General features: G+C 40.7%; 1 protein-coding gene across 2 annotated transcripts; it reads right to left on the bottom strand.

The window, feature by feature from the left end:
* Nucleotides 1–9245: 9245 nt before the first annotated feature.
* Nucleotides 9246–24600, bottom strand: msna (moesin a). Of its 2 annotated transcripts, XM_070843249.1 has the most exons (13): nt 24275–24600; nt 15992–16075; nt 15421–15516; nt 15009–15283; nt 14812–14895; nt 14379–14525; nt 14126–14222; nt 13860–14023; nt 13469–13599; nt 13206–13366; nt 12979–13071; nt 11694–11924; nt 9246–11296 (listed from the first exon to the last, which is right to left on the bottom strand). In XM_070843249.1, the coding sequence occupies exons 1-13, from the start codon at nt 24284–24286 to the stop codon at nt 11132–11134; spliced, it is 1740 nt and encodes a 579-aa protein (XP_070699350.1). In that variant the 5' UTR covers nt 24287–24600; the 3' UTR covers nt 9246–11131. The 2 variants fall into 2 exon arrangements, with proteins under 2 accessions (XP_070699350.1, XP_070699349.1); XM_070843248.1 differs by lacking the exon at nt 24275–24600 and having other exon boundaries at nt 15992–16093.
* Between the last annotated feature and the right edge of the window lie 506 nt (nt 24601–25106).

Genomic DNA, 25106 nt, shown 5'->3' with positions numbered 1-25106 from the left:
AGGGAAAATTACTGTTTTGTTCGGGTGTCATTAAAGCAAGCGAAGAGAGAGAGAGAGAACAGCCTCAGTTCCATTGGAGTAGGCTGTCTGACAGCAATGCAAAACAGTAAAATATTCTACTAAAAACAGATGATCATTTTTATTGGTGGGCCTTTTTTTTACAGTACATAAGCAGGACGTTTCTTAGTGTCTGTGCCGGGACTCCTGCACGCTTCTCCAAACTGGGGACATGCTGGTAATATACTGATTATGGATGAGAACCTCGTACGGCCCCACTTCAAATAATCTGAACCATCCATTTTAGCCTCTTTTTGATGAAGTCCCTCCTGATTGAAAGAGTCCCATATCTAATAAAGATACATTTGGCCATGAGCAGTAGACAATAATCATGTCTCTGTATCAGGACCTTATTATCATCAAAATCAACTAGTTGGTAGGAGAACAAGAATAAACAACAGAGTGGAGTGCGTTGTGTCTGTTTGTAGTCAAGTTTGGAGCGGTGATATTGTTGCATCCCGGGACAGTATAGGTGCAGTAGAGAGCCTCCCAGCATGCATTGGGGCAACGGGTTTGTAGACATCAGTCAGTTTCAGCTTCTTAAGAACTTTGTTATTCTACGAGTGAGTGAGTTTATGGATTGTCATTGTTTGACTGGTTGGTTAATTATAAGCAGAAACACCATGAGGCAGGTTACCAGCAGCAGCAGCTCACAGAGCACCTACAATCTCAGCAATCTGGGCTGAACTTCACCTTAAATATATAACATTATTGCTCATACTTCAAGCTATTTGAATCATGCAGCGTGTTAGGGACGCTCTCTGCCTTCTATATAGACAACTGAGGAGCTGAGCTGTATGTAATTTCGTTCAGACACAAACTTTATTTTGCTTTATTGGACAAAATGCAGTATAAAAACCAGTGTGGGAAACTACTCATTACTCACAAATGTACGTCAATTTTCATGTTTGTTTTTACCAACTTATGTTAAAGCACGCACGAGTGATTCAAGGTTTCAGTAACAATACGCTGCCTTCAGGAGAAAGTACTGGAAATTAAACTTGTTTTCCTTGTGAAGAGTCTCTATGAAGGCTTGAGGTTTCTCCTCAGTAGTAATGAACAGTGTAGCTAAAAGGTATGTGGTATATGTACTATAGCTACTGGGTATATGGAGATCAACTGTGTTTCCATGTACGCTGCTGTGTTCATATCTGTATGTTCCTGTGTTCTGTGTACTGGCTGTAAAAACAAATCTCCCTCTCGGACAATAAAGTTGAAATCTAAATATGAAAAACATTCAAATTTGTGAAAGAAAAGCTGCCTTCATTGTGTCGTCTGACGTCCCACTGCTGTATCTACCTCGTGTTGTGAATTTGAGTCATTTGTTTTTCATCTTCATTATTTTAATTTAATTATATTAGAGTAGCTTTTTGGGATGAACCAGGCACTGCTGTTTCCCAGTTGTATCAAAGTCTGCTGCTCTATGATGGGTAATTCACACATATTTCCGCAATGCTACAATATGTCTGTTTGTCTAAATCTGTGATCTGAACTGGTCTCAGCACCCCAGAGTCTGTTGAACGAGACCCACCCAGACTGGGATTTCTCTGATTAGTCACATAAGAAATAGAGAAATTCAAAGTCATATGCAGGTGGAATGTGATTTAGCCGCCACATCAGATAAAGTGTGAGGGGCTGAGAAGTCTGTGTTTTTATAGTTTTTTATTATGTGTTTCTCATTTAGAAGCAAGATTCACTAAATTCAACAGCATCACTGAAGAATTTAGCCGAAAACCACAAAGACAAAATTGATCAAAATGAATGAAATATCCAAAGAAAACCCTATTTTGCGCTAGAAACTGCACTTTAAGCATAAACCAGTAAAAAAGATATAGAAACAAACCTTTTACAAACACACTAACACACACAGAGCAAGTGTGTTTTCTTAAATTACAGAATTGTACCTTTTTCTTTTTACAATGTCATTATTACTTTGTCAACATTGTCTTTGTTGCATTTGTACCAATAATGATTTATTCATCCTGCTACAAATGTCCATTTTACTCAGGTTTTGTTCTCTTGCAAACGTATTTCAGACTGTGGTGCATTTGGAAAATGGGAAGAGTGGCAATGACAGAAATTTGTGTGAAAGCAAAGAATGTTGAAAACGTAAAACATGTCTTTTTTCTAAATGTCTTTAGTCAATAACTTGGACCGTATGCATACTCTTACTGACTGCAGCAGCAGATTAAGACACAAACTAATAGTGGTGTGGAGTAGCTAAGTATATGTGTGCTTCCTCTACTCCATCAGGTATCACAGCTTCTGTCGGCGGAGCGGGGTGGATCTTCTCTCTGCTTCGTTTGCAGGTTCGAGAGCCTCGCTGTGCATGTGCATCATACTAATTCATGTTTTTGTTTTGTAGCGTAATACAATACATTTGGAGGGAGAAAAAAACCTGTGTGTTGTTCAAGAAAAAAAAACCTTAAAGTCCCAAGATCTTCTCCTTCAATTCTAAAATTGCTCCCTTATGTTGGCCTATCTATTGTATTTGTTGTCTTTGGAAACAACATCATTCTCAGGTTACTCATGTTGAGCACAGCGGTTAAGGAACAACTTAAGCATGATATCCCCTCTGTGTTGAGGTTTAAATACACAGCAGGGAACAGTTGTGCTGTTGTGATCCCGCTGCTGTTGTTGTGATCTTATTATTTGTTCCTCTGTAAGCAAAGACGATCTCAGAAGATCAATGTAATCTACATGTTGTACTCTTTGCAGTAAATAATAAATGTCTCGACAAACTGAACATTAAATTATTTATTTTCCGAGTTGTGTTCAACAGTGAACTGTTTAATGTGAAACTGGCCTCTTGAACGGAGCAAATCGAAGAATGGAGCTCTACCACCACTTACTGGGCAAACGGTGACTTACTGGGCAATTACAGCAACAGCAAAGAGGACAGGAAATAAAGAAGAAATGTAGAAAAGCTGACTTCATCTGGCGGCTTCATCTTGTAAACAGAGCTGCAAGAACTAATGCACAGTTTTGGCAGAAGCTTTTTCGTGGAGGCCCATTGCTCTTGTGCGGTGAAATCAGTTGAGAACAACAGACTGCATTTACAAACACAGAGCCTCAGCAGTTTGAAGAGTCCACCTACTGTTAATGTTTGTGCTGTGTTTAATTGGCAGATAAAATTTTTAAAAAAAGGATCCTTTTACAGAAAGTTATTCTGTTTAAAGCATGTGTCCAAGTCCTGTTCCAGACCGATGTTAATTTAAGAACAATTCCAACAGCCTTGGAGGCCAGACAAGACTCGCTTACAGTACACAGTGCAACTTGACATTTGGACAACCTTCAAAAAAAAACAAAAAAAAAGTTATCAGGAAAGCAAAAAGAGCAACATGGTACAGCTTTTGTCAGCAGTGTTTTACAATGTAGAAAATATTTACATTTTCAAAATACGAGATAATATTAGAAATATATTAGATAATAAATGAGAAATTAGACAATAGGTGTGCTTTTGTGTGCACCAAGCGAGCCTGACACACATGATAGATGGAAGGGCGAGCGAATGTATGATGCAGATGTGAAACACAGCAACAGGGTGACTTGCTCTCTGCAGCCAAGACAGACATTAATGTAGTGATGGATGGTGGTGCTACATGTGTGTGTGTGTGTGTCATTCAGAAGTCTTTTAAGACCTTTCATGACACTGAGCCTCATTTGGTGCTGAAACAGGAGCTAGAAACAGTGAGCGACAGTGTAGCCATTAATCAGCATCTGAGCGTCAAGCAGACTTTCAGGCTTATTCTTACACATAGAGGCACGGTTCCCCACAGGAACAGGAAATGCAAGGCAGACCGATAAGTGTTGTCTTTTAGAAGAGAGTTTGATGATAAGCCTCTGTCTGCAGCACTAAAGCCAGTGGCTTTAGAATATAAATGTAACCCTTGAGAGTAAACAGATACGCAAAAGGAACCTTGTTCATACTTTTATCATACATGGTTGATGCATTTTGTCAGATCACGTTATCACATATAATCTCCCCAAAAAATGAAGTTATGAGACTAAGACTGGTCTTCCCCTTAGTTATTGCTGAAGTAGAAAAAAAATATTTAAATTGCATTTAAATTTTTGCTCATTTGCATCCTTGAAAACATTGTACTTGACCTCTGTAACCCAGAACACTTTGGTTTTGTTTTTTTTTTTTACATAAAAGTAATCCAAGAGCATGAATAGTATTACTCACATATAGATTTCAGAGCAGCCTCACCTGACCTGAAAATAACACTATGTGGCATGTTTGTAAAGACTGTGCCATAGGCCTAGAAGTAAAAACACTGCAAAATAACACTGGGTTCAAGAGGTTAGGCTTTTTTTTGTTCAATAAACCTAATAACACATCTCTCTTTAATTCAAACGTCTCTATGATGCCTTTGTTGATTCATAATTCATACATAGCTGCACACAAGGGATAAAACTAATCTTTCTGTTCATTTAAAAGACGACGGAGATGTCTGAAAGTATTCAGTTAAACAGCCGTTCGTTCACCACATTAATCACCCTAAGCCTTGTTCTTTGACTACGTCCTCAAAGGTTTTACAAGAAAAGGCACTTTCAGTTTCCTTGGTGCGGTAGATCGTCCTGTGGAGGTGGCTGCTCAGTCTGTGGAGCGACCCAGGATGGGTTAAAATGTGTAGACAAGTGACTCCTCACTTGGGGTATTTGACAAACTGACACTCACTGATACAGAGTGTCAAACTCAGCTTGTCAAATACACTAAGTGGGGGGCCTGATCTCGCAAAATCCCAGACGGCTCTGTGGGATAAATGAACAAGACACTGATACGACCCCAAACAAACATTATCAAAGACCAAGAAACATGCACGTATTTCCCTTTTTACAGAAGATAAGTTCAGTTTTATCATATTGATTATATTCAAATGAGTTGTTACCTGAGCGTTCAGATCTGCTGCCGTTGAAGCAGATCAGTCTGGGTGCAATGCACGTCTTTCTCTCACAAGAGTCCACAATGATGACACTGTGCACAAGACAATTCGTTTGACCATTGAGCCTCAACGCAGCAAAGAGGAAGTCAAAACAAGGAAGATAACTGCAAAGCTAGCGCTCAGGAAATATGTGGAAATAAAGTGTCAACATGTCACAGTTGTGAAATGCTGTTGAAGGCTTTCTTGGCTCACAGCTTTTGAGATAATGGTTTGCTGACATATTCCACAGTTTGGCATTTGTGCCTTCTTACTATTGTGTTCTGAATGTGCTCAGGGAACTGAATGTATGTAGGTTTGTAATATTTAAAATCAGGCAAGGAGTGACCTCCCTAGTGAAATTTAATTACTGACAATTTCACATCAACCAGTGTAGAGAACAGAAGGTTTTAAGATTTGATGGTTAAGGTTACTCTTGTTAACTATGTGATCAAATTAATCATCATGTTCTGTTTGGTCTGTTTTTTTACTCTGTATCACACTATTCTTGATACATTATCTACAGCTATGACAATGTCTGTGGTACTTTTCTCTAATTTTGGAACGTGTCAGTTCTGGTGCTTTTAGCTGTCACTGGCCATCATCTGCTCCTTCCGACTTAAACGACAAACATCAGTGTTACGTGCACGCGGCTGATAGGTGGTCAGATTGTCTGTCAGTTTACCCCCCCTTGTAGGGAAGCCGCAAGTACTAGGGTAAAGAAAAGGACTGTTACTAGTAATACTGTTCCAAAGCCTTCGTGTGGTGCAGGACTTTGCCTTTCTTTAACACACTGAACACAAGAACTTCCTGTCAGCTTACTCAGCCGGCCCACCCAGCACGCTGTCCCTGTGGTGATTTCATAATGTCTGGGCTCCTGGACATCTAAGGATCACTGTAAAAGTTATGTTAGTCACCACTACTGCTATTTACTACTAAACTATTTAACATAACCCACATTTTTTTGCAACAACCAGAATGTACAAAGCACAGTGCTGTGTAACTTCCCCATGTTACTCTGGACCAATGCACCATGAATCACTCCCTGGACTTCCCTTTAGAGCTGCAACTGTACTGTATGTTGAGCTTCCTTAATACTCAAGGAGACTGAACGGTAAATTTAATCTATGCCAACTGACTACAGAGTGAACCATTCTTCTTGTGGATTCGCAGCTGTTTCACTGTACCTGCATGTACCAGCCTAATAAAAATGCTCCACCCATGTCTTTGCAGCAGGGTGCAGGGGGGGAAAGATCAAGGCCACGGCCTTGCAGGAAAGAAAAAGGCTGGCTGTGATCAATTCAGATAGCTTGGAGAAACAGGGAGGGGAACCTTAAACTGAGCTTGATCTGAGATAACTACTCCCACCATGGCTGTGGTATGAGAAGCAACTACTGTATGAGGTCACTCGAAGTACAACACCCTGCACTTCAGAAGCTCCTATAACGCAACTTCACATTGATTTTTCTATGCAAAATATAGCATAGCATAGCATAGTATGTTATAGTTTATTATGGTCTGGTACGGTATGGTATGGTACAGTACAGTATAGCACAGTATACTATGGTATGGTCTGATGCGGTATGGTACAGTACAGTACAGTACAGTACAGTATAGTATAGTATAGCATAGTATGGTGCGGTCCGGTACAGTATGGTACAGTACAGTACAGTACAGTACAGTACAGTACAGTACAGTACAGTATAGTATAGTATAGCATAGTATGGTGCGGTCCGGTACAGTATGGTACAGTACAGTACAGTACAGAATAGTAAAGTATGCTATGGTATGGTACAGTACAGAATAGTATAGTATACTGTACATTTATGTTAATAGTGTAAATATTATAATATTATAATATAATAATATGTAAATATATTTATTAATATTACAGTATATATTTATTTACTATTGCTTATTTTTCTACTGTTGCTTATTTTATGTCTTATGCAAGATAAGCAGTAATAGAAAGCTATTACTGCTTATCTTGCCCCTGCCTCTGTTGCTGCTGTAATATGTGAATTTCCCCCTATGGGGGATCAATAGTCCATCTAATCTAATCTATACTATGGTATGGTCTGGTACGGTATAGTATAGTATAATATGGTGAGGTCTGGTATGGTATGGTACAGTACAGTATAATGCAGAATAGTATAGTATGGAATGGTACAGTACAGCACAGTATAGTATGATATGGTACAGTACAGTACAGTACAGTACAGTACAGAATAGTATAGTATGGTATGGCATGGTACGGTACAGTACAGTAGTATAGTATAGTATAGTATAGTATAGTATAGTATAGTATAGTATAGTATAGTACAGAATAGTATAGTATAGTATAGTATAGTATAGTATAGTATAGTATAGTATGATATGGTATGGTACAGTACTATAGTGCAGTATAGTACAGCACAGTACAGAATAGTATAGTATAGTATGGTGCAGTACAGTACTATAGTACAGTATAGTACAGCACAGTACAGAATAGTATACTATAAAATAACATTAAATCCAGCCTGTAGTATCTACAGTTATATTGAAGAACCCTTTAAGTGAGGAGGTTAAACTTTAAACAACTCATTCATCCATCAGTTAGCTCAGCATAAAGGCTGGAAACAGGAACTGCTGGCCTGGATCTGTCCGAAGGAAACAAAATCCACTTTCCAGCATCTCTGCAACTTTGTTTGGAAAGGCACTACCGTTGTAAAATGATTTAAATGTGTAGCTGGCAGTAAAAACTTTTACATTGTTACAGAAACGAATTCCCAGAATGCACTCATGCACCATAATGTCACAACTTATATTGTATATACTTATATTATTGTTATATTGAACATTACTTTAATCACGAATTCTCATTATTTTAAAGCCAAATGTCTGTTAACAAAATAAGCTAGATCCACCCTCTTAAAAGCCCTTTTTTGCTCCCTCCCACTTTGTACACAGTTGACAATTTTTTGTGGCTTTTTGTGAGTCTCCATTACTGTGAAATCAGACAAAACCCTTGTTTGGTAATATTTAGAACATAAAATTTGCAGTATTGTAGTAAAGAACTTGCAGGGCCATGGGATGTAGTTAAAGCTCCATCTGCCAACCTGAGGAAAACAAGGAAAGCAGTTTACAATTACTCATTCTATATGAAACACTGAAGTATGTACTGTGAGTTCGCAGCAGCTTATCTCGAGATGGCAGTTCAGAGTGTGAACCATTTCAACACTCTTTTTTAAGGCCACTAACACCACAAATATAGGGGAAGTTGGAGATGAGAATACACCACCTCCCTTTGGAGTTGAGAAAGATTTGGTTGCTCTGCAAGAATTAACTGAATTTCCTATTGCAAAAATAGCTTCAAATTCTTACTTTTTACCTTCACTTAAGGGGGGAGACAATTATGTAGCTACCAGGAATAAGTGAATTAATGGTGTATGAAATGTAGCCACAACAAACAGAACAGGGAGGTGCTGTCCACATACTGCAAAACCCATTACTTTCAGTTCGTTTCCATTTAACATACTACTGAAAATGTTAACACGTTGAATGCAGTGAGAGGAGTGTGTGGCTGTGTAACTGTGCACTGTCTGACACTGCACCCACATTTTAGATTTTAAATCGCAAATCAAATAGAGTTTCTTATATATCTGCCAGCCTGCCTGTCAGTCACTGGGATTATTATACATATTCGAGTGTTGAGTCTAAACCTGAATGATGCAAATACAATTTCAAACACATGACAAATATGAGACATTTGAATCTTCAACCAAGAGTGAAAAACCAACTCAAAAATAGTTTGCAGAACAATTTTATGTAGTGAGGATCTGGATGCTGTAGAACCATGTTTTCTTATTTAGTGAATGACACTGTTCTACTTTTAAACATACTATGTACACATAAGTTCACTATTGATTAACGCAACCTTTTTAGTTATGCCAGTCACCATCAGTTATCATTGACCAAATGTTCACTGATGTAACTTGACTGAGTCCCTTTCAAATTGTGGCACACTGAGGGTAAACTGCCACCATGTGGATCGCTGCAGGACTGCACCTGCAAGCACAACAGCGGGCGTGCTTGGATGAATGTAAGTATGGTAACAAATTGCAAGTATGTCAAGATGAATTTAAAGAAATATGGAGCGCAGGGACGCTGATGCGACAGGACATAGATTAAACTGGTTTTACACTCCAGGTATCACAGAAATGCAGCAACAGAAGGTATAACAGTAAATAGTTCTAAAATGCAAAAACCATCTGGAAAAGGCAATTCGGTTTAATTTGACTTTTATTCATTGGTGAAAGGAAGACTTGAAGCAGCAAGATCTGATGAAAAACCGGGCCAATAAGGCACTGTCTGTCAATTCACAATATTAATTATGTTTCAGTCCTTTTATATTCAAGACAAAATATTGAGTAGCATCTTTTAATACATTTCTTTTTCACATATGATGACTCGACTTCAAATTACACTGGATTCTTAAAAGAAGGCTGTCAAATACATGGTGCTTCAGCACAGTGCAGCATTATAAAAATGACTGTCAAAGGCATGGAAAGGTTTCCAAAATAGCAACAACTGCAAAACAGTGAAAGTAAATCTTTCAAATACTGATCTCTAAATATCAGAAAACAAGCAAAACCCTTGGCACGTCTGAATGGAAAACGTCCTCTCGGACAATGGCACGGGGAGATTAGTTATGTTCATTTATATGCTAAATGTTTTGGCCTGGTTCGAAATGTCCATTCATGGCATACTGCCGGACTGGCACCGTACCATGAGCGGTGTTTCCTCTGCCGTCTGGCTTTTCGTTGGTCCGATTACAGACTTTGGGGCGTTGCTTGTTCCTTCAGCGCAGCATCACAGCGCTGAGCTGTTCACTTAGTTTACAACAAAACAGTTTTCAAAATGCTGTTCTTTCTGAATAAAAACTGCTATATTTGACAAGTACTTCTAGATTTTACAAATACAAAAATATCCTCGGTGGTGGCTATCTTCTCACCTTACATAATTCTATCACATCTGAAAAATCCAAATTACAAAATACACAAATGTAATTAAATACATACAGTATATCAAAAATGCATTGGAAATGGTGCCCATCTAGGACAGTAAGTCTGCTCTAATTTTGCAAAGGTAAGCTATGATTTTCCAGTGCACGTTTAATGAAATTGTCTTGTTTTATGCATCAAATTCTATGAAGATTTTGTTTGAAAAAAAAAACACATGACCGAGCATATAAGATTAAACTACAACTTTACCCTTTACAGATGACTTTATTGGCATTTGTTCACCAACAACAGCCAAGCTGACATGTAACAGTTACAGTGTAATTCCTTAAGCTGGACTGGCTATATCAATGCAAAAAAAAGAAAGCAGAGAAATAAAACTTGGGTAAAAGTCTAAAAAGGAACAGTAAAATCAGCTTCGAATGATGATGATTTCAACAAATCGGAATGGAGCTGATCTTTCACCCCGCGAGTGGGGTGGAAACACTGTATGATTCTTAACAGCTGGCAGATTCTAAACACAGTCAAAAGAAAAGTCAATAAAATTGTAATTTAACAAATAATAATAATAATAATAATAATACTGCTCTATTAATGCTGCACACAGACACTTCAGGGTCATATTATATGTATTTGCTTACGCAGGTTACAGTGCATTTGGTTTTACAACTACAGGCAACGGATCATGGGACAAATATCTTGGGGAAACCCAGCTTGCTGTGAAGAGCCGTCGTATGTGTACAGCAGAAATATGTCTACAGGGACAGCTCTGAAACTGAAATTTGAAGCCTTCATGATACAAAAACGCAACAGAAACATGTAAAGAAATTAGAAATGCTAACTCAATGTGTCAAGAAATGAGGCATGGGCCCATTACTAATATGCTACATAAACCCCCTGTGAGGAATGTACTAATAAAATACAGTATGTCCCTTTTCGACCAGTGACTTGCCTAAATTCAAAGTTAGGAATGATAACAAATGGAGTTTTCCAGATCCGTTTTTGTACTTTGTGCTCTGCTTGTGCGACCACGTCGTGTTGTGGATCTGATGTATTTGGGTACAGAGGAAACAGCTCGAGTGAGGCAGGACTGCAGTCCAGGCAGAGAGGCCCCCGCTGTGTGGGCTCCGGCGTCGGTGCGCGTGGGCATCACATGCATTCGAACTCGTCGATGCGCTGTTTGGTGTTTCCTGACCGGATCTGTCTGAGGGTCTTGTACTTGTCTCGTCCGGCCCGCATGTTCTCTGCGTGGATGATGTCGTTCACCGTTTTCTTGCTCTCGTCCCGAGCGTTGGCCAACTCTGAGCTCAGAGCCTGGAAGCACAGTGTCAATACATCTTATGAGACTTATCCCTGAATGTGCAAAATATTATGACCTACTTTTGTAGGTAAAAAAGATTAAAAATCCTCTTAATGGATGTTTGATTCACTTTCTAAGTCTAAGTGTCCTTTATTTTTAGCGCATTCATATCCTCTCACACTACAACAATGAAGCTGTGCATTGATATACTGATAGCTACAATACTGTTATTTGACAAAAGCAAAGCAATAACTTGCCAATTTTGTTTTTGTAGTATGATTTGCTTCAATAAATGTCTTCATTCTTGTTAAAAATCTGATACAAACACTTCAAAAGCGTGTGTCCTCTGATCTAAATAACTTATTGACGTACCAAACTCATCTTGTATATAATAAATGAGCGAAGACTCACGAGTAGATGTTTCTGCAGACGCTCGTTCTTCTCGGCCTCGGTCATGCGCTCCTCTTCGCTGCGGTCCTTGTACGTGGCGGCAGCTGTGAACTCGGCGCTGGCCTCAGCGCTGCTCTCATCGTTCTCGTCGTGCTCGTTCTCTGCGTTGAGGGGCTCCTGAACGTGCGCCACCATCACTTTGTTTTTGAGCTCTTCTTTGGTCTTCTCCAGGTCCTCCTGCACCATGGTGGCCTGAGGGAACAGAGAGCAACAATTAGGGGTTATATTAAAACTAACAAAAACACAGAACAGAATGAGAGTTAAAGCAATCAATCAATCAATCTTTACTGATTGATTCTACCTTGATCACTGTTTTATTTTCTCTATTATTTCATTATTTTAAAGTAAATGTATGGACATTTATATATCATAGTAAATAAAGTATAAACCAGAGTGCTTGAGCGTCGCACAATAATGATTAAGACTGGAACAATAATGATTAAGACTGGAATTTCACCCGAACGTTTGCACAACATACATCCACCACTTAAGAGTCTCACCAGAGAATCATAACGACGCAAAAGCGTTGAACAGGATTTCCCTCACACAAAGACAGCCGTCACCGCCACAAACTGCATGAGTCATGCTGCCCAGAAAAATGAAGGGGCAGGGCTGGCACACATGGGTTTTTTACCAAAAAAGACATGAGGCGAGCAGTGCGCCCTCCCCCCAACCCCCCCACCCCACCCCAACAACACACAACAACAAGAGCGCAGGAATGTCTGCCCTCACTGTGCCACGAGGGAGGGGCGGTGTGGTCAGCAGAGTGTCAGACAGAAACAATGTCCAATGCTGGTCTCACATGAAGCTCCCTTTGAATGCCAGTACAGTTGATCATATAATCTAAGCACCAGTCACTTATATATATCATTGCCAACTGACTTTCCAAGAACAAAACTGTGAGCAGCGAAACAGAAATTATTAAAATCACTGCTTTTTACTTTTAGAGAAAAATGTGCCTGAAATACAAAACAAGAGATTATGGAGAAGAGATTTAACCTGAGAACCATCTGTCTCACTCCTCACCACATGATGGCTGTAGTGCAGTGTTTAAGTTTTGGCAACTGACGCAGGAGGAAGAGGAAGCAGAGACACAGCCATGGAACTGTGTATGTAACTGTCTATTGACCCTGCTATGCATGCCAGGCTTTTACATAAGGTTCTAAGGTTTTACACAAGGATCTGGTTAGGAATCTTTTTTCAATGGCAAGAAAGCAAAAAAAGCAGTAACTCAGATAGATCTTACCTTCTCTTGCCACTGCACTGCCTCCTCTTCCTTCTTCTTCTTGGCATCTTCCAGGAGGGAAATCTTCGAAGTCAGATCAGCCAACTCTGTGGCCTGAAAGTACAATCATTTTCTTTTTAGACTTTCTTCATATTCATATCTGAAGCGTTGTCATTTGCGGCCATCAAACACTTAAATTTCCCACTTGAAATGCCTGTGATTAGACAAATGGTCTGCTGGTGACTGACCAGGTGCTCTTGGTTCTTCATCTGGTTCTCTGACTGTTGCAGCAGTGCCACCTTGGCGTCCTCGGCACTCTTCAGCTCAGTCTCCAGACGTTCGGACTCCTCCTGAGCGCTCTTCCTCTCCAGCTCCAACTCCAGGGCCCTCTGCGTTTGCTCCTCCAGCTCTGCATTCAAACACACGCACAAGGAGAAGCACTAGAGGTGAGCCGCGTGTGACAAAAACATCGTCGGCATTCATTTCCCCTGGATACTGACGGGTCACCCACCTTGTTGGGCTTTCTTCGTCTGCTCCTCAATCTGCTTTAATCTCTCCATTAATTCCTCCTTTTCCCTTTCAATCTTTTCCTTTTCCTTTTCTGCCAGTTCTCTTTTTCTCTTTTCGTTCTCCAGCAGAGCCCTGATAGAAACAGACACGAGGTATTAGACAGTACAGTAGTCAGGAGGATCTTCAGAAAGCAGAGCACATGATCACAGTATCGTGATATATTTTTAAAGCAGGTTCATTCTGCTGCAATATACAATAACAAATTGTGGCGATTACATGCTGGGTTTATGCTCCAGAATTTACTAAATGATTTGAAACAGCAGAAGTCACATAGTGAAATCCATTCTTTGTCTATAATGTACATTTCTCTGACGACAGCTTGTGACTCTTACCTCTCCATCTTCTTGTGGTTCTTCTCCTCCCGAGCCTGAGCCTTCATCTGCTGCACTTCAATGGTGTCCGGCTTGCGGCGGCGCATGTACAGCTCATGGTTGCCCATGCAAAGAGCCAGAATGCGCTTGTTGATGCGCAGCCTCGGAGCGTAGAAAACAAAGTCCTAAACAGCAACGGTACAGATTTTTTTAGTGGGAGCAATACAAAGAGGATGGGATGATTTCTGAATTATCAACAAGTGATCTGTTATTTAGGGTCAACATACAGGTGCTTTCTTGTCAATTGGTTTAATGACAAACTTCTTGTCATTGAAGGAAATGTTCCTAATTTCACTCCAGGGAAATCCAATTTTCGGGGTCATTCTGTTGAAGACAAGGCAAAAACTCTGGATCAGGATCGCAATGGACAGTTAAATTATTAATTGTGATAATACTAATTACGCTTGGCATGCAAATTCATGTCAAACACTACACAAACACATTCATTTCAAACACTACGTTGTTTGTCTAATGGCTTACTTGTCATTCTGTTCATAAATGTTGAGCCCCAAAGCATCGACTCCCAAAAACAGTTCTGTTCCTTTCTTGTTCTTGATGTTGAAGTAGTTGACTCCGTACATCTCCAGATCTTGGGCGATCTTCAGGTACTCCATCATGGATTCCTCTCTGCGGAACAATCAGACGTGTTTGATACGTGTGCTTTGGACAGACTGATTAAGGAGCACGGGGTAGTCTACACTCCGCCTGACCCTGATTTCCACACAAACCTAATCAGGCAGCAATGAGCTCAAGCTGTTATGTCCCAGGGATGTGTTCAATGCACAGCGACAAGGCTGCAAACAAGCCTTGAGAAGAGCAAGGCAGTGAGGGAAAACTTCGAGCTACATATTTTTGAGGTAGTGAGATTTAGAATTTGACCCAGTGTGCCCGACGTGTGTGTGTCAGTGGTTACCTGATCATGCCCTTGTGTTCTTCGTGCCACACCTGAATCCTCTCCTCCCACTGGTCCTTGTTGAGTTTGTGCTGGTCCAGGACTCTGAGAACGTGAGATATCCGAGCGTCAGCAGTCACGCAGAGAAACCTGCCTCACACAAACACATCTATCTGGTACTAATAGCCAGATTGAGGTAGAGATAAAACCCGTGTTACCTCTGAGGGAGCAGCTGCTCGCTGGACAGATAGCCTGGTGCGTGGACTTCCTTGTTGTAGTCGCCATACTTAGCCTGCACTGCGTAGGAGGCCAGGAGCACAGCCGTCTCTGGAGGGCAGTAGATGTCGTCGTTTAAGATCCCCTCCTTCACCTGCAGGAAGAACAGCCGCTGTGTGGCATCCTGGATTAACTCCTCTGACACATCCTCGGGGAAGAACTTGGCACGGAACTTAAACAGCAGCGGGCTTTCCTTCCTCACATCCTGGGCTGTCACCTAAAATAACGAGGCACGGGTCGGTGAGGGGGCAGAGGTTATACTTCTGTAAATAGACTTGGGTTCAACATGGTAGCTCTGTCTTGAGAAAGAAGGGCAAAACAGCACATTGTTGTGGAGCAAAATACAGAACTCACCTTCTTATTGAGCTTGAGCCATGTAGAGAAACCCTTTGTATCCTGGTATTGAAGTCCAAAGTACCAAACCTCCCGCAGCCCAATGGTCTTAACAACCTTTAGACATAAAAGCAGAAGTATTATGAATGTATAATACATAAAATGATATCCATAAAACACACACAAAGTATTGTGAGATCTAAAAAAAAAACCTATGTTGATACCCAGAGCTTTCTAACACTGCTTGTGACTAAAATAAAAACTGAAATTATTCTTTTTCAAAATAAAGCGTCTTTATATATACAAAGAACTGTACCACTATAATCACTGTGTTTTCTCGACATAGCAGTGTTACATCCCATGTGTTTTCACAATTACAGTATAAAATGTACTGCATTAATAATGGCAACTATTGCCAACTGTACTTGAAAACTACTGTTTTCATTTGTGTAATTCTTTATAGTAATTTAGGGATTAAAAATACTTCCAAGAACACACAAAATACATAACTTTGGCTTCCAAATTAAGGTTGGTTCAAAAATGTCTTATTGTCATTGTTATGAGTCTGTTATGAGTCAAACGTTCCTCGTACCTGGTCAAACAGTTGCTTTCCTGTTGTATTTGGCTGAATAGCGAACTCCAGCTCAGCATCCATTGTGGTGACTCTTACACTAATCTGAGGAAGAGAGCACATTGGAAGAATGAGCCATTTTTTACAAACTAAAACTACATACACAGCAGTCTAGATAAAGTGAATTCCTTTTATATAAATGTATATACCATTGTGTTAAAATCAACCTTTGATGTCTTGGCAATAGGAGATCATGATCAGGAGACTCTTGTGTCTCAAAGAAATCTATCTATGAATTTTGTTTCAGGGAGGCTTTTTACCATTTAGCCCATTTTAAACGACTCTCCATAAACATCTAGCATAAGAAAGCTGTGCCAAAGTATTTTATTCTATGGAATCCCTTTGATGCTTAAAGTAAAAAACATCCCCTTTTTTACATAAAGTTGTTCTTCAATATGGAGAATTTGAAAATTTCCAACTGGTGCCCCCCAGTGGTGATATTAAAAATATAATTAACAGACTTCTGCTACAAGAATAAGTAAAAGATGCCATAATCAAATACACCAGCAGTTCATCAACTGATTTTAAACTCAGCTGTTGGGTGTGACTGTGCCCAGGAAGCGAAGATGCACCCACAACCGTAAGTGCACACACTCAGCAGGCCGTGTCTGATACAGACCCACGCCTACTGTGAACTATCAGCCAAACACACCGTCATATTGTCATGGAAGATTACATTTTTGAGGCAGAGTTCATGAGAGCTCAGGTCTGGTGGAGTGTACGGCAAATGTGCCAATCTGGCTCTGTCTCAGTATAGAACTTATCTACAGGAAGTAACCACATCCTCTGGTGGCTGGGCCTTGTGAGCCGCTGCTGCTAAACACTGAGCTCTCACGAGAGCCGCCTACATCCTGTCATGTATCAAGCAACCTGTCAGCTATCTGCCGTAACAAGAGCAGATTCTGAAGTAGATTTGTCCTCTTCAGGTAACACAGTCTATAACCGGCGAGACGCTTCTTACGTATGCGACGAGAAATGTTTGTGTACTGCGAAACTGCATGTCAAAAGTTGAATATATTTATCTAACCTTTAAGTCCCCTTCCAGGGAGTCGCCCAGAGAGCAAATTGATTCTGTACTCAGTAAACTGAGTATGTAGGCATTTCTCATTTTCTCTGTTCTCTTAGTGATGACGAAAACAGCAGCAAGCATGTCTGTTGGGAAATAACTGTGCAGGCTGAGGCCCACGCCTGCCCTCAACAACAATGGTTTGCATTATTTCCCAGTTGCGGGACTGATTAGAGTTGCGTTCTTTCCCATTCATGTCAGCAGGACCCCATTTACTGCTCAGGACACTTGCCCCTCGTGTCATTTCCTGTCATCACCAGGAGTTACTCACAATCTGGGCCTGGATGCCTGGAGTCATCTGGAGACATACCAAACCCTGCTCTTTAAACTGACAAGTATGAACTTCGATGAGCATTTTTTCATTAGTGCCGAGAAGAGTTCACTTCATGAACACCCTGCTGGGGTTTCATTTCCTGAGTCAGACCGGCTAATGTTGCATGAAAAAGGAACTGCACTCATACATTTTCTGCCTGGTTAGGGTGTGTCTCTCATGGCCAGAATTCAAAAACACTTAACACACTATTATTAGCACACACTCAAAAACACCCCTCTCAGGGCCACGTGTCATGTTTCCATGACTTATTCTTAACTGGTTTTTTTGCACAAAACTAAACTCTAAACTTGTAACAAGCTCCACATCGAGAAACATTTCTAGAAACCAATTTGGTGACAGTGTTGTATTTAATCATTTGCTTTTTGTCAAGTTATTGGCTTGTTGAATGACATACGTGATGTGAAGCCTTTTTATTTCAAGTAACTCCATTTGCTTTATCCTCACTCATACAGCTGTATATTACTGCTACTGGTTGCATGGAAATCATAAGGGTCTCATCTCTTCTGATGTCAGTATAACTGGCCTCAGATTTAAACAACCAAATTATTACTTAAACATTCTCAAGGCAATTATTTATCCCTATAGTGCAATAGACACATGTTGGGAGTGTTTTTAGTAAACAAACACATATTTACTGATATAAATCATATGAAATATAAACATTATATTGTATTATATATTACATTATACGTATATTAACCCATCATTTCAATAAAGTGAGCATTCAAATCAGATTCACATCTAGTTGATGTAAGTGTACAAGTCATTTTGGTCTCAGGTTGAAAATTACAATACATTACTGGCTATAACAATTCATTTCTCTTCTATTTCGGCTCACCATATCAATTTACCCGACACTCTATTGTGACAAGTAATAATTAAAACTCCTACCTATTATTCTATGTATTAAGAGTCTACAGCCTTGCTAGCAGCTTTTTGAGGCTGTACTTTGAGCTGAATGCTAACGTCAGCAGGCTAACATGTTCACAGTGAAAACACTAGCATGCCCCTGTTAAGCAGGTGTAACATTTAGCATTTTCACCATCTTAGTTTAGTGTGTTAGCATGCTAACATATGCTATTAAGCATTTCACACACAGCTGAGACTAATGGGAATGATGGGTAATGTGCACCTGAGGAAAATTTAAGGGATCACCAAGGCAACAATTAATCCTGTGGGGAACATGAATTTTTTTTATTATCCTTCCCATAGTTGTTATTTCAGTCTGGATTGAAGTGGTGAACCGACATTGCCATCTGCATCCATAGAGCCATAGTAAGTTAAGACATGATTTCAGCTTAACCTCAGCTTATGTCAGCTTTCATGCAAGTTATTAATACTGAAAACTTGTGACTGATAAACTTAATTAGGCAGTGGAGGAAGGCTAAAACAGGAAACATGAGAGGGCCATATGACTGACAGAATATAGAAAGCTGCATTCACCCAATTACAAGAAAAAAAACACTAATATACCATCATTTATAGAAAGTGGAACCACGTGCCAAAATGGGCTGGGAAATAAACTGGGAAAAATCTAAGGTTACCTTATCAGTAAGAGGAAGTAAAACTACTGAAACTGATATAGTGTGATGTAAGTACAGTCTAGTTTACTCTGATCAAACTTGATAGACAGTATGTGGGAACATAGAATACACATCACAGAAAACATTCGACAAGGAGATTAATAGTAAAAATATTCATCGGGAACCCTTGACGTCAGCATTCAGTCACCCCCCCCATACATTCCCACATCAGTCTTATCTCAGTGTGCTCTCCACAACCACAATCCCTCCAGCCAAAGCCAGGACAGTATATGTGAATGGCAGTTCTTTCAGAGTGACTGGATTTGCTTTGCTGTGTGGTCAAATGAGCTGGTCATAACAGGACGAACATTTAAAGACCGCCTGAAGTGTAAGAAATGTCACTGTATATGTAAATGCCTGAGTTTTTTACTCCTAACTCCTAAAACATTTGCAAAATTCCAAACTTTTGTACTGAAATTTTTCAGTAACATTTATGTCATTATTATGGAAAAGTTTTATCTCTCAACTGAGTGACGATCTGAACATTGTCATGGTCTTGCCTTGGGTGGCATAAGAGGCACAATCCGCATTTATATAACTCCTGAAAGCGTTTATAATTACTTCAAACGGCATGCAAATTGTGACCCTTTTGGCTTTCCATAGACATGCCATCATAACAGTCACACAGTCAGCAGCTAAGGTCTTATACAATGGAGCCGCCCTGGTAACGGCAGCAACCGTGCTACTGACATCTACCACTATGTGATTCACAGGTTATCTGAAAAACAAACTGCAGATGCCAGAGGCAACAAAAATATGGCATACTTGAGAGAAATCAAGGGTCAGATCAACCCAGACAGGTGGAGCGGCCGTGTGGAAATGTGAAAACGGTATGAACAGTCAGTGTTTTTAATCTACACTCAAAACGCTCAAAACAGCGTTCAGGTAATACAAAGCTGAATTTGACGTGTGAAAATGTGATGCCCTATCCTGTTCACAGCGCAGCACAACAGCCTTGCTATGTTATCGCTTGAAACCCATAATACAAGGGAAATCATGTGAAGAGACTTGTGAGGAGGACAAGAAGCATGTTTATACCCTCTAAAGCCAATATACAAATATCACTGGGTTTACAGTGAAATTGAAATGCTCCCTGATCTTTCAAGCACTTATTTTGTTCTGGCTGCCTTTATGCTGGTAACATATTGTCTTTCTCCATGTCACCGATTGTAATCCTCCTGATGACCAAGTAAGGACTGTTTTATCCCTGCTGTTCTTTTCTGCTTTTGGGTTCAAATCCTGTGTTATATTGTTACAGATGTATGTGAAAAAATATGTAGACACATAAAATGTGTATCAGTGCTCTCTGATATACATTTTTATATGCCCAATACAACTTTTCATTTACCAAATTCAGTCTTTCCAGCATAGGCGCCTCATCAACATGACGACAACACTGGTGACACAATTCATATGTAACATATGTACGGTAGCCTCCTGCTCTCTTTGTTTGGTAACGATTTGCACTTCTTCTAGTAGATCTAACCCAGACAATATTTTTGGTAGGTCAGTGGGGTATTGACTTCATCAAACTTCTAGTTAAGGCATGATAAATCATGATTTGTTCCCCCTGCAATTAACCCTAGTAATCGGTAGCAGATCTGGCCGGTCTGTGAGTGACTGTGGATCATCAGCAGATCCGGAGCAGGGCACAGCGTTTACCACACAAACACAAGACGTCCACTGACACAAACCAGCAGCTCTTCTGTTTGCAGTGCGCGGTAATACTGTGTTATGTTGATTAATGCCGCCTGTAGTGCTTAGCTTACACTATTCTTTTATTGTGTACACAGTTTGAACTGAACCAGCTCGACTGTTGCTGTAGACGCTTTGGTTGTGACAATGGATAAATTATTTGATTGATGATTTACACATCTCTTGTGTTATTGTAACATCTAATTGCGATTAACATCCAATTATTTCACAGTCGATAAACTCACAGTCCAGACAGCCAGACAGAAAAGAGTCCAGGCAGTTTTCTTGATCCCAAAAGCAGCAATAGAAACAGACCAACAACAGTGGATAATATAGACATAAAAAAAAGATTAATAAAGGAATAAACAGAGAACTTACTTTAAGAAGATTGATTTTCGCACAGCCTCCAAACAGAAAACATTGAACTACTTATTTGTGTAAAAAAAATTTTTGATTGTAGCTTGTCCACCACCTCCAACTCAACACACTGTTAATCTGCTCTGCTATGTGCACTACAGGCTCATTTAATCCCCTGCTTGCATACCTCTGGCTCTTTCCATTTACCATTTCTCCATAGCCACACTTGTCAACAGTTTGGTCCTCAAAACAAGAAAGACTGCACCTGTCGTGATCTCTGCATAATGGACTCAAATGGTAAGTTAAGCTCAAGTTTTGCGTGATAATAGTAAACTGCTTCTGTGTTTGAGTATAAAAGGGCGTGTTAAGTGTTAATATGATTATTCACCAGTGGTGACTTGTAAAAAACTGGTTCAAAAACAGGCTGTTTGTCTGCTGGACTAAATGGTTCTATTGTTCAAACAGCAAGAAGGGAAATAAAAGAGCAAACTGACACCGTTGTTAAGGCGCGTTTCACAACAATGTGCTAAGCAGAATATTATATTTGTTTGTTTAGTGTCTGAGGGAAAATATCTAAAACATAATTTTATCTAAATGGGGGGGGTGCTTCCTTAATAAAGCTGATAACAATCCGCAACTACACATCACAGCAACATCTAAACAATCTAAATGCACTAATGTGGATCCACTGAAATGTAAAATAAAACTTTAGAGGCTGATTAAGACAGACTTAGAGTAAACCCTGAACTTGTTGCACAGCTGTAATCTAAAGTGGAGCATGGCATCTGAGGAGCACGCTCGGAGGGAAAGCAGGGAGGAGAACAGCTAGACCGTGATGTGAAAGTCCATATAAGGCTGCAGGCGAGGAAATTACCAGAGAGGAACTGATGTAAGTGCAGAAACCTTGAGTCACAACATGACTTCCTTGGGAAACTGAAGCACTGCCAAGAGAAGTCCAGCAAAGGAGGAGTTTCTCAATAATTATTGCATATTGCTTGTTACCATCAGCCAAAACACTAATTACATTTTAAAATCTGGGTCACCAAAACAGTCAATGGATCTTTTTAAGCCGGGAATCTTTTACTCCCCCGAGTGAGCGTGTTGTGGACGCGACTGCGGATCGGGAACACAACTTTCACTAGGTGCAGAGTGAGCTTTGGGGCATTTGCTGAATCAGTGTATCCAGCTTCCTTATTTTAGAGGCTTTGTCTAGTGCATCTTCACATGGTGCAGCAAGCTTTCCCAAAGGAAGCAGACCGCTGAGTGTCGCAACAACAGGTCTGCTTTTAACCGTTTCATCACCATCCACCAGGTGCAATGACTGATCCTTAGGAGGGGACAAGGTCGCATCCCGAAACGGCATACACCCTGACATCATGTGACTTCTGTCAGTGGTCCCTAGATTATGTTTTTGGTGTTGGCAACACATCATCGGTTGCTCATAAATCAGTGGATATTGTCTGATATGTCCCACAATCCTCTCATTCACCCATCATCAGTTTATTTTGAGAAAATCTTGATGCTTCCTCTTGACCATCTTCTGTCCACTGCTTGTTTAGTTTCCTCTGTCCTAACTCTTTACTACTACAGCTGCACTGTCCCTGCAGTATCCCTGTGCTTGTGAACTAATCATGGGTGCCAAAAAGTTTCTTTTGAGGTCTTTGAGGTCCCCAGCTGTGACCTCAGCAGCTGCTACACATCCTATGGGCTACTGCTCTGGCGTTGTTGAGGCTAAGAGCGTCCCAGCTGCAGAGATCTGGCCCACAGTGAGTGAGGGACATATTTTCAAAAATATATATATGTATTTTTATTATAAGTTTATTTTAAATCACTGATATGATGAGGCTCTGAAAGTATACACTTAAATACCAGGAAGCTATAACATTTGTTTCGGTTTGACAGCTGGAAAAAATATCGAGGAAGTACTGGCAGAAACAATACTGCAGGAAGAAAGCAGCTGCAAGCCCTGGTACCATTTGTATTTATACTTATAAGTGGGAAGTGCAGGAGTTCACAACCAGCAGCCATTGACAAACATGCTTTTTAAATGTTTAGTTTCACTCAGGTATTTAATCACTGGAAGCTCTTGAAAATTGTAATAATCTGAAGTATGTTAAGAGCCTACAGCATGAACCCAGATGCACATGGTAATCTGATGTTCCCCTATTGAAAAAAAATAGTCATTTAGTTAATTACAGTGCCTGCACAGTGACATCTAGATGGCTTTGTACTTAGCATCACCTTCTTCTCATGTGTCATAGTCGGTCTGTAGCATCCGCTAAATGCAAAACTCAGACAGACTGCAGATGCATTTCAAAGTTTCTCTGCTACCGTTATAATTCAAAAAACATCATGCTGAGTCAAAGCCAGACTCGTGCTCAGATCAGGGGGGCAGACAGAACAGATGGGTAAACCACTTTCACTTCTGTTTGCCTCTGAAGGAGCCATGAGCCCAGACACTGGGCTTTGCCCGTTATAATGCAGCTTGAATAGAAGCAGTGAAATCAGTGCACGGCCCTCCTTCTCTTTGTTCACAGCCACAGCAGCACCATCTACAAGCTTTGGGTGCTCCTCCATGTGAGATGACAGCTCAGGGCCACATTTTGGCTGCTTTTTTCACCCGTGCCAATACGGCATAATGGCTGTTAGGGAGCCACCTCCCTGATTTAAGGCTGCGTCCATTTGCTCCAGATTTGGGCAGCACAGCTGGCCTGAATGACAGTTCAAATCCCTCCTTGTTAGACCTGGCTGAGAGGGAGGCCTAGGAGAGGACTGAGCTCGCTCGCTCCTGCAGGCCACACAGCGGCTTCCGCTGGACACGCAGTCCGTAAATGTGATTTCAATGTGCTCAGCCGTGCACACAAGTTCACAGGGACGTGCCGACGTGCTGCTCTGAGCCTCACCGCCTGAATGAACGATGTGATTAAAGGCGCTAATTTTAATGAACAAACAGGCGGGAGCGCGCACGCGCACACACCTAACGGAAAGTACCCCGGAGAAAATGGTGAGAGCTTCAAGGGATGTAAAAGGTGTTAAAACACCGCGATATGTGCCGGAGACGGGGTTAGGGTTACTGTAAGGTTACTGTTAATAGCCAGGGTGAAACAGAGGGAGCCCCAAAGGGAGTTTAAAAGGGATAACAGAGAGACACAGAGACAAAAAGACGGTGGCTTTCACAGGATAACGTTAATGCAGTTTCTCAGTCTTACCGTCTTCGGCATCTTTCCCGTCTCTTCCGGTCGGCTCTGGTTTTACGAGGAAAAAGTTCTTAAATCAGACGAGCAGCTGTGGAGACCAGAGGAAAACTTTTTCCCATCAGACCAAACGGCGCCAATCACACGCCTTCCCGTCGCGAGGACACGATCGTTACTTTGTAGCTCGAGCACCGACAACTATCTTCAGCCTTTCGCGTGCGAGAGTGTTTTTCTCTTTGTTTCGCCGTAAAGTGAAATGGACGGGAGCCTGATTTCCTGCTAACGGTACCCCCGACTGCAAAACCACACCCAGGCCGATGACAGGACAGCAGCCAGCCAGACTGAGGGGGAGAGAGAGAGAGAGAGAGGGAGAGGGAGAGAGAGAGAGAGAGAGAGAGAGAGGGGGCCTGCAGACTCCGCCTGCAGCATCATCATCATCATGGCCGCAGTCAGCGTGCTGCTTTCTGTCTGTCTGTTTGTCTGACTGACTGTGTGCCTGTCTGTCTGTCTCCCTGACTGTCTGTCTGACTGACTGACTGACTAACTGACTGTCTGTCTGTCTGTCTACCACAGAAACTCTACACATTGATCTAATATAAAGCACTTAATCAATTTCTTCATCTTCAGTACATGTTTCCATTCAACAGGCAAAGTCAGTTAGGCTACTGAGTATGAATTCCACAGCAATTATTATAATCCATTGGATTACAGTAAAATGTAATCTAATGTAAATACTTGTATAATACTTTTGGATGACTTTAAAACCAAATATGCTGCTCCTTATACCAGCAACAATCAGAGAAACAGAGACAAGTATTGTAGTTACACACACGTGCTTTTCTTCTCT

The sequence above is a fragment of the Pempheris klunzingeri genome, chromosome 14 (assembly GCF_042242105.1).
Source record: "Pempheris klunzingeri isolate RE-2024b chromosome 14, fPemKlu1.hap1, whole genome shotgun sequence".
Classification (NCBI taxonomy): Eukaryota; Metazoa; Chordata; class Actinopteri; order Acropomatiformes; family Pempheridae; genus Pempheris; species Pempheris klunzingeri.
Note: the sequence above shows the minus strand (reverse complement) of the source record. Positions and strands in the feature narration are given on the sequence as shown.

What these genes read in the sequence shown, in the direction of transcription:
- msna (XM_070843248.1), bottom strand. Translation starts at nt 16,093, where the DNA reads ATGTGCTCTCTTCCTCAGATTAGTGTAAGAGTCACCACAATGGATGCT. An exon ending in ATTTATGAACAGAATGACAA is followed by an intron (nt 14,223 to 14,378) that starts GTAAGCCATTAG and finishes TGTCTTCAACAG; the next exon opens with AATGACCCCGAAAATTGGAT. An exon ending in AACCACAAGAAGATGGAGAG is followed by an intron (nt 13,600 to 13,859) that starts GTAAGAGTCACA and finishes TGTTTCTATCAG; the next exon opens with GGCTCTGCTGGAGAACGAAA.